At 34.7% G+C, this 10,784-nt stretch overlaps 1 protein-coding gene across 3 annotated transcripts in view; it reads right to left on the reverse strand.

Annotated features, from left to right (window-relative positions):
* Nucleotides 1-10,784, reverse strand: part of LOC110023966 (WAT1-related protein At5g47470-like) — a 19,894-nt gene that overhangs the window by 1,354 nt on the left and 7,756 nt on the right. The window contains exons 1-4 of one of the 3 annotated variants that reach the window (XM_020723643.1): nucleotides 3,819-4,140; nucleotides 2,936-3,001; nucleotides 394-510; nucleotides 52-301 (exon numbers count right to left, since the gene is read on the reverse strand). In XM_020723643.1, the coding sequence (XP_020579302.1) occupies nucleotides 52-301; nucleotides 394-510; nucleotides 2,936-3,001; nucleotides 3,819-4,024 (639 nt within the window). In that variant the 5' untranslated portion in view covers nucleotides 4,025-4,140. Of the gene's footprint in view, nucleotides 1-51; nucleotides 302-393; nucleotides 511-2,935; nucleotides 3,002-3,818; nucleotides 4,141-10,784 lie in introns of those variants that run through there. The other 2 variants (XM_020723644.1, XM_020723642.1) reach the window with 2 other exon arrangements.

Consider the following 10,784-nt stretch of genomic DNA (forward strand, 5'->3'; position numbering starts at 1 on the left):
TAATAATAATAATAATATTATTATTATTATTAATGGTAATTAAAAGCTTACCTGCAAAACCAAGACGCAAGATATAATCACAACAGCTGCAAGCATATAGAGGCAACCTATAATCCACTCATTAGGGCTGGTATTAATGGCCAAATCCTCTCTTAAAAATATAGATCTCAAATTTGCTGATGCTGCGGGTTTTACAGAATTTCCCTGCAGGAAGCTCATCGCCATGGCTCCACTTAAGCATATCACAGTCCCCATTACCTTATATCTTGTATACTTGCACTTAATATCAAATTTCTCAATCCTACAATAAATAAATAAATATAATCAATATAGTTAATTTAAAAAGTATATTTATCTTTGGATTATGAATATAATTTAATTCATTGTTTTTACCTTAGACAAGATGCAATAATAAAGATGAGCCCTGGAGCTAAGTTAGGCATGGCTGTGGCTACTGCTGGGGTTGTCTTCTTCACTCCCAGGAGCATGAAAACTTGGTACAAAGGTGTCCTATATAATAATATAGAAAATATTATAATTCACACATTATTCATAACAAATCATAGGCTTAATTAACAATTAATTAAATACCTACTAGAAACGGCATCAAATTATTGCCTACTAGAAAATTCTCAATGGAAAAGAAATCTTAAGCCTTAGTTTAGTATAATTTTCTAACACGTACACAGATCAAAATTTAAAAGAACACAAATTTTGTTAAGTGAAAAATTCCTAAAATGAGAAAGAAATCACAGAGCCTAATCAAGCTAGAATAATTTACTATAAAATTGAAAGTATAGAGGTAGACTCTTTTCCATAACTTAGGGAGGAAGGGATTACAAAAGCTGACAAACATAACTTTATAATAAAAGTTATGAGAAAGAAATCACAGAGCCTAATCAAGCTAGAATAATTTACTATAAAATTGAAAGTATAGAGATAGACTCTTTTCCATAACTTAGGGAAGAAGGGATTACAAAACCTGACAAACATAACTTTATAATAAAAGTCCGGTTATATTAATCACAGCTTGAGGCTATAATAGTCGTAGTACAGCTATAAAAGTTGTAGTTAGAGGCTATAACAGCTGTGGTTGGCTACCAAAATTATTGGTGATGGTAGAAAATGGCTAGTAGTCGACAAAGACATATTGTGATAAGCGACGGACTCTGTTGGTCAACTACAATCTCGAGTGATCAGTGAAACCATTGATACTTTAAGAGTTAATATTCAGTAGTCAGTTCACTCTCTTCTATTTTCTTCTCTTGTCCTCCTCTCCCCTTTCAAGTAAAGAATGAGGGTCCTTAAAATTTTTGAGATGTACATTTCGATAAAGTTAATCAAGGCATCAAAACACTCTATCAAACGGTCTACATTGATTTCGTTAATCACAAGTGATTTTTACAACAATTATGTGTCATAATGACCTCAAAATTAAATGATATTGGGCTTCTTGAATTCCTCACATTGAGTCGCTTAACATGACTATAAGCATGCAAAATTTTGAGATTATTTATTCTTCTAATGAGTGTTATAAAGCTTCTAAATACACTTCAATTGTTTTATTCAAGCTTATTTGGACTACTTTCAATTTCATTGAGTTCTGTCTTTCGAGATACTAGTTTAACTATAAATTGTTAAAATCGTTGCATGGATGAACTTGAATTTGAATTAGGAATATTTCTTGCGTGCAATGCATCGAGATTAGTGCTTGAAAATATAGATTACTTTATAGCGCATCAATTTAATATTTTATTACTTTTATTTTCTACATAAAATAGATTTCTATTTTCATTCTCTGCGAGACAATTATATTTTTGAGGAAAAATAAAAATATTTACAATTTTGTTATAGATTTTATGATAAACATATTAAGGGAAATTTACATACAAACCACAAAATTCTTTTTATTTACATATCTACTACCTAATTTTTCATATTATATTTATAATACTTTGGCCTGTTAAATTTATGCATGAAACCGTGATTTAAATTTTATAAAAGTAGTTGATAGATGTATTTTATTTTTATGTGATATTAAATATTTGTGACATAGAATGTAATTTTAGTAGTAGTAGCTCTAGTGAAAGAAGTGTGACTTCGGGTGATCAAATTATTAAAAGGTGTGAACGATTTAGATATCTTGGGTCTGTTGTTCAAAGCGATGGTGATATAGATGGGGATGTTAATAGTAGAATTCAGGTTGGTTGGTTGAAGTGGAGGAATGCTTCGAGCCTTTTGTGTGATAGAAAAGTACCGCTTATACTGTAAGGAAAATTTTATAAGACGGTGGTGAAACCAGCAATGCTCTTTGGCGCTGAATGTTGGCCTTTAACAGAGAAGTATAATAATAAGTTAATTGTTGCCGAGATGAGAATGATTCGGTGGATGAGTGGCTTTACACTTAGACACAAAATGCGAAATGAATATATTCGTGATAGGGTTGGTGTAGCTCCTGTGACAGACAAAATTAGAGAAAGTTGTTTTAGATGGTTTGGTCACATTAAACGCCAATCATCTGATGATCCGATTAGGGGAGTAGATGTTTTAGATTCGACTTCTATTATGAACCGATTAGGGGAGTAGATGTTTTAGATTCGACTTCTGTTATGAAAGATCTTCTATTATGAAAAACTTATTGTATAAAAAATGATCTTAATTTACTAGAACTAAATGAAAATATGACACTAAATAGGACGCAATGGAGAAAAAGGATTCATGTAAGTATTAATGTTTAAAGATTTAAGTCCCATGTAAATATTAATGTTTAGGTATTGTTTTTTTTTTTAAATATGCAAAAGTTGTGTGGTATGTTGTAAATGCCTCATAATTTAGCTATTTATTATAATTTTACTCCATTAAAATTATCCGATTTTTTTTTTTCCAAAATAAGTATATTTACCACTTAGAGACTTGGGGGAATATAATAACTTACCCTCCAACTGCGATTAGAGCGAGCCGCATAGCCAAGTGGAGTCCCATCTTCTGCGGCCAAATTTTCCTGTGCAAGTTGAGAGAATAGTTATTTATTTTAATAATTAAATATGGCATTATTGTCCTACTATATTGTTGATAAAGTATGGAATAACTTTATGCCTATGATAATTTTAAAAAATATTAGATATTTTTCTTATGTAATTATAATATTACAATTTGAGCTTTTATATTTTATTGAGTGCTGTGGTTTAATGGAGGTTGATAATTTGATGCATTTTTGACATTAAGGGTCTGTTTGGGGCAGCCTGTTTGGGGCAGATAATCTGTTGATAAGTTGATTAAAAATAATCTGTTGATAAGCTAGGTGCGGTGACTATTACAAATTTTTATTTTTTTTTGAAAATACAGACCTCAGCCAGAAAGCTACCGCCGCACCTAGAAAGGTGGGGTGTGAAAACACTGTTTTCAGCATTTTGAAAACACATAAATTGCCAAACAGGTCAGGTGTGTTTCCAAAACGCCACCGCACCAAATAAGCTGCTCCAAAAGAGCCCTAATTAGTTGAAATATTGCGTGAATTGAGCAAATGAAAATATTGTCTATGTAATATTATGCTATTTATAACAAAAGATATTTAATTCCATATTATTTTTTCACATTAAGTATATATAATTTATTTGGTCTGGAATAACATTAATAAATAAAGTAATTATTGTAAATAATATCAATATCGACCAAATTAATGATATAATAATAATAATACTAAGTGATGTTTCAAGATAATCGTAGGGCAAACAATCCCAATGTTTTGATATATTATTCCGAATATTAAAGCAATTAAAAGACTTTTTTTTTTCTTCAATTAGAAGCATAATGAGTACCTTTCGAAGAAAATAGCTAAGGGAAGGAGAAGGAAGGCATTGAAGAAGCCGGCGGCGGCGACAAGGAAGAGAGGTTGGAGGCCGCCGGCGAGAAGTCTGGAGATGAAGACTGTGTAAAAGGCGTAGGTCATTTGAACGCCGATCAGGTTAGCCACGACAGTGGCTTCCATCCACCTTCCATTATTAACCTTTGAGCTTATAGCCATCTCCTCTATCGCAGGAGGAGAGAGGGAGGGAGGGAAGAGTGGAAGAGTGGTTAGGAGAACATGAATGAGAGAGGGAGGGGCGAGGACTACATATCCGACACCAAAACTTGGAACCACTTGTGCATTAAGATGTGTATTTCACTTAAAAAAATGTTAATCATAATGATGATTTTAATATGATATAAAGAGTCGGTACTCGAAGCCCCTAATTATTGAAGTAATGTGATATGCACGAGAAATTATTGCATACGGATGCGGTGTCTGAGGTCAGGATTATTTCAGTTTTTTTTTAAAAAAAAATTTAGGTGGGGCCCACCGAAATACATCATGACGGTCAGGATCGGACACCGCACGTGCGGTGTCCGATCCGTATGGAATAATTTTTCGATATGCAACTTCCTGACTGTTGGAAGACAGAAAGTGTTAGGGGAAGCACCACATCTAATTGCTCTTTCATGGGGTTTTATTAGCCTAAATAATATGAGCAAAAAGTGGTAGTCTTTTGTAATAAATATGTCTCACATATTGAACCTTCCAGTTGAACTTTGTTCTTCACAGGTTTCTTCAATTTAATTAAAAATCTATAAATAAATTATTATTTAGTAAAATTTGAAATTCTTTTTAAACGAGTAGCTATCTTTTTGCATGAATCGTTACAAAAACTTATCTTATTAACTACTGTTACATACCGTCGGTAATAATGTATAAATCGTAGGTAATATGTTTTCTGATGGTTTAGCTACGGTTTATTCAACATAGCAAAAACGTATCTCAATAATAAAATTACATGCGGAATTTACGACGGTTTATATTAACCGACGGTTATCCAACGCGCAGTAACGTTGCTAGCGATCTAAAAACATGTTATGTTTAGCCATAATTTGTTTGTCAGTTACATAACTAATGTATATATCCGTAGGAAAAGAGTTGCACTTCAATCGAAAAAGTGTCATAGTTTCGTCAGTAAAGTGTGACACAATCTTCAGTTAACCATAGAAAATTACTGATTGTTTTATCCAAAGTAAAAGTGTAGCACTCTATTCAGATGTCGCTTATTCAATAAACCATCAGGAAATTGTCCGCATATAATAAAATAGTTGTAAAATGATCAGTAAGTCTTCAAAAACCTATAGCATAAGAAAAAAAAAAATTAAGCCCTCCTTCAACAGCTTAATCTACAAAGTTGCAATTGCAACAGTGCGATCCACACACAACAAACAAAATAATGGACCTAATTAATGCATAAATCATATACATAAATAAAAGAAAAACAATTAGAATAAAGCAAACAAAATGAACGTCTGTCCAATAAAAATAATGTTCACAACCAATAAATTGTTTAACATACAAACAAAGATAAAAAAAAAATAGTCTCCTACTCATTCTACTCTATCCTCTCCATCATCGTCCTCCTTCTCTTCATCCAGAACTAGTTGCTTCTCTTTCTGCAATTCAGAACACTATCACTTTAATCTTAGCTTTCATCTTCCGATTTAGCTTCGTTCTCAGGGTGGCTTGGTTGGGTGGAGATCTGGGCTATAACCTTAACAACAACCTAATGACGCATTTGTTTCTTGTGTGAAGTGGAAGTAGATGCACCATATGGGCTAGAGATTGGGCAGGAATCATATGCTGATGCCTGGAAACTGTAGTCCCTGACTTTCTTTAGCCTCAAAAACTCATGGTGATCTATATGGGGCGGAATACAATCCCTCTCCTCGTATATATTAATTATGCAACTATTGAGGATGCAATATGCTGGTAAGACGCGCAAGGAAATCATTTTCTTAATCATCCTCTTTATTATAGAGGTATTGAATCCACCTAATCATATCTTATTATTTCTGAGGGATTTCATTCACTTTTTTGGGAAAAGTTATAGTAGCAGCTACACTGAATGATGATCAACCCCTTGCCGATCATCCACTTTTGGGGCTCCGAATATGTTCTTTTCTTCAAACTGCCTACTCGGCCCCGATCTTTCAAATCGAAGAAACAATCTACCATCCTTCCCTGCTCATTCTTAACCGTCCATGTGAAGCTTCAATCCCTCAAGCATATTGGCGTATTTCCCTTGTATTCATTCAAAATGTTTAAATGTATGTCTTCGAATTCTCTGAAATCTTTCTAATTCTTCTTCTGCCACCGTTGTCTGGGCTTGACAAATTGTGGGTTATATGGCTCCACATCTGGATGTTACCCACTCCTTTGAACTGCTGGGGTAATGGTCAGTCAAGTCTATGATAATAAACTTTATCTTGCTATCTCTGACAGGCAAATTGTTTGTTTCTCGGACATCCTTTTCATCCTTCTCTAGCTTTCTCTTCTTTGATGTCGTGTTATTTTCTTCGCAGTTGAATCGAAGCACTATTTCCAGGCCTTCTACCTCTTTTGAACTAACCACGTTTAGTTGGGGGCCGTCGTAGTCCATTATGATATGCTCAAAGTTCAAGTTAAAGGCCATGACGACTCCATGCACCACCTTCTCTTTATTAAGTGTGAGATATTTGTCATTTTTTAAACCAAGAATCGGGCTCTGGCTTGACATTTTCCTACAGAAAATAGGAGAAACGACAACATGCTCAAATTCAAATTGAACAAGAACAACACGTTTGTTATTTATTGTTTATGTAATTTTTGAATTATTATTTGATTTAACAATGTTTAGGACTTGGATGAAGGGGTTTGTCATTATTTACAAAATTTATTTTATTTAATCAATTTCATTACATGATTTTGGACCCAGTCACAGACAATTTCTACATCAGCGCTTCTAGAAATGACTATTCAACCCTAGGAACATCACGATGCATGGTACTTCTTAAGATATGGCTTGTTTATTGACATTATAGACCTTACACCCTGGCAGTCCACTAGCTGGTGAGTTCCTCCGATGTAGAACTTTTCAACCACGAATGGTTCATCCCAAGTCAGTTCAAAATTTTCACCTATCTTATGATGTGCAAGAATATGTCTTCTAAAAACAAGAACAAAGTCACCAAATTTGAACGTTTTCATGCGGACTAGCTTGTCGTGGGGTTGTATCGTTTTTGTCTGGTATAATTTCATGCTCTGCTGTGCTGATAGTCGTTTTTCTTTAAGGCTTTCCAACTCTTCAAGCCGGATTCTGACATTATCTTCTGTTGTGATTTTGTTGGCCACAACAATTCTAAGTGACAGGAGTTGCACTTCAAGGGGTAGTACAACTATGGACCCATACACTAAAGCATACGACGTAGACTTCGTCGGAGCCGTAATTTTCTGTACTCTCACAAGGCTTCCAGTAACTACTCGTGTTGTCATCTTTTGTTATCATCTAATGTCTTTTTAAGAATCTGCACAAGATATTTGTTGAAGGCTTCTATTAGACCATTCACTCTGGGGTAGTAGATCGTGGAGTACCTCCAACCTATTCCATGCCGCCTGAAGAAATTGTTGATTTTTGTACTCTTGAATGCTGAGCCATTATTTGAGATCATTTTGCACTGAATGTCAAAACGTTACACAATATGAGTTTTGAGGAACTGCAGTATGTGATGTGAGCTTTGACCTCCCTTAACATCACTGTCTCCGCCCATTTGGAGAAGTAATATGTTGCTATGAGAATGAATAAGTGTCCTTTTGAAGATGAAGGGTCTATAAGGCCCATTATATATGTGTCCCAATACCCGAATGACCACAACGTAATTGTTGGATGCAACACAATCGGAGGTTAATGTAAGACCACTCCATATATCTGACACCAAGAAGATGAAGGGTCTATAAGGCCCATTATATATGTGCCCCAATACCCGAATGACCACAACGTAATTGTTGTATGCAACACAATCGGAGGTTGATGTAAGACCACTCCATATATCTGACACCAGTGACAACTTTTAGCCACTTTCATGCAATCAGTCATTATCATTGGCTAATGGTACCTCAACTTCTTTATCTTTATCTTTATTGTCGGGCTTGACTGATGGGCAACACATACTCCTGCATGTATTTCCTTGACAATTCCTTGCACCTCTGCCTTACCTAAACACCTCAGTCACATTTGATCAAACGATCTTCTCTACAAGGTATTGTCAATCAAAGCATACGACAACGCTCTTTTCTTTATTTGATGTGCTATGGACTTATCCTCTGGTAACTACTAAATTATCAAATACACAACAAACGGTTGGCGCCAATCATCAGTATCCTCAGCCACTGCTCCTACTGTTTCTTCATTTCCCAATTGTGCAAAGTGTCCATGTCAATTTGAGACAGCACTTGACGACCCCGAACGAAGGCCTTTAGACTCCAAGTTAGCCCTCCATAATTCAAGTTTTTTCTGAGCTTTTTTCTCTCGTCTTATCCACGAGAAGGATATCATCATCAAAAATCATACATCACGGTAAATCCTCCTGCATATGTCCAGTAAGACCATCCAAAACTAAAGCAAAAAGATAAGGGCTTAAAGCCAATTCCTTTTGTAAACCAACAAAAATAGAAAAATATTTGGTCAATCCTCCTTTTGCTCGAACACAAGTAACATCTCTCCTATGCAAAATTCTTTTATATTTATATATCTAGTAGCTAATTTTTCATATTATATTTATAATACTTTAGTGTGATACACTGCATGGAAAGGTAAATTAAACTTTATAAAATAGGTGATAGCAGTATTTTTGTATGTGATATTAAAGATTTAAGTACTATGCATGTAAATATTAGTGTTTGGGTGTTATTTATGTAACTATATAGACATTGTATGGTGTGCACGTAAATATAATATTTACCAATTGAGAGTCGAGGGAATATAATAGCTTAGCCTCCAATTATGATTAGAACAAGCCGCATACGCAAGTGGACTCCCATCTTCTAGAACCAAATTTTCCTGACTATATTTAAGATATCATGGTCCAAAAGTGGTAGTTTGATAATGATAATCTAGCCATGTTGGTAGTTTAATATTATTAATTAGATAGTTTTTGATAACCATAAAAAAAACAAATTACTAACATTTCTAAAATAGTGATATTTGATTACTAGCATTGATGAGTAATGATAATCTGGTGATACCATTAGTCGAGCAGTAGCGGCTTCAACATGGCAGAATTTTAAAGCTTAGAAGTCGTTCAAGCTAGGGCTGTCAATTTGGCTCGTTGTTGGTGAACAGCTCGTGTTCGGCTCGTTAAGCAGCTCGTATTCGGCTCGTTAAGCAGCTTGTATTCGGCTCGTTCGTTAAGCCTAACGAGCCGAACACGAACAAATTTTTAAGCTCGAAATGTAAACGAGCCGAACACGAACAACAAGAGTATTACTAAATGATATTAATCTGTTTGGCAGACGTCGCAAGAAATATACTAAGGATATTTGACCTATCGGAGGTTATTTATCAAAGGGTTACTTGATAATATTAACATATGTAGAAGTATTCATAAGAAATTTATAAAAGATTTTAGACTTATCTGAAGTTATTTGTTAGTGTTACTCGACGACATTAACATGTATTGAAGATGTTGAAATAAATTCATTAAAAATGTTAGACCTATCCTTGATTATTGGTTGAAGCGTAACTCAATGATGTTAACATGTGTGTATGAGGCCAAGTGCAATCCACCAAATACTTTTTACATGTCCTGGATTATTGATATGAGTGTGGCTTGATAGTGTTAACCTTGATGATTAGTTGAAACGAGGTCAAGTGTAAATCATAAAAATTTTTTGACTTATCTTAGGATGTTAATCGAAGTACTTACTTGATAATTTTAACATGTGTAGAAAATGTTGAATCATGTTGCCCTGAGATCAACAAAGCTTATAACAAGGTGCCATAAATATTTTATGTTTCTCAAGTTTGGGACATTAGTCAAGTCGGAAAATACTTTTTTTCTTAGAATTATGATTGCAGTCATTCCTATGAAACATATTTGATTACTTTGATTTGTTTCCCTCTAGTGACGTGTTTTCAACCTGAGCTGGATTATTCGTATCAATCAGCTCCAATACCTCTAATGAATTAGCATCTTAATTTCTTCCTTTACTTGATGGAATGATTCTTTGGTATGACCACGACTTTAATGAAAGCAAGTATCCAAAATGTCAGCTTCTTAGTCAGGTTCAAGGGTGGGCTCTAGACCTGTACGTTTGAGCTAGAAATTCTCAGTCAGTCGTTGCACTTTTGAAAAGTAAGCTCCACCGATTGACACTAGTGTCAGTTGTCGAACCTCGCATGAGAGTTAAAAGAATCTCTTTTGAGATTCATCCATATGCACATATGGTCTTCCATGGGTAAAGAACACATTGCATGGTGGGCACTCAATTGCCTCATATTTTAATTATTCCTATAATTTTATTGCATTCTAATATCTGCTTTCTTCTTCTAAAGAGTAAGACGATATGTACATTTACCACTTGATAGTTGAGGGAATATAATATCTCAGCCTCCAACTGCGATTAGAAGAGCCGCATACGCAAGTGGAGTCCCATCTTCTAAAGCTAAATTTTCTTGTGCTAGTTGAGAAAATAATTATTCAGTTTTATAACTACGTCATTATTGTCCTACCATATTGTTGATAAGGTATGGAGTAATTTATATTAAAATTTTGTGAATAATATCACATGGTCATGAAAGTTAATTATATTTAAGGCCCGTTTGGGGGCAGCTTATAAGTGTAGGCGGCATTTTCAAACGCCGCCGTACCGTTTGGTTCGCTCGTTTCGCCAGCTTTATCCGAAATCGCGGTTGGGGTTTTACACTAAACGCAAGCCGCGGGCCGCGGCTCCA

The sequence above is a fragment of the Phalaenopsis equestris genome, unplaced genomic scaffold (genome assembly GCF_001263595.1).
Source record: "Phalaenopsis equestris unplaced genomic scaffold, ASM126359v1 Scaffold000237, whole genome shotgun sequence".
NCBI lineage: Eukaryota > Viridiplantae > Streptophyta > Magnoliopsida > Asparagales > Orchidaceae > Phalaenopsis > Phalaenopsis equestris.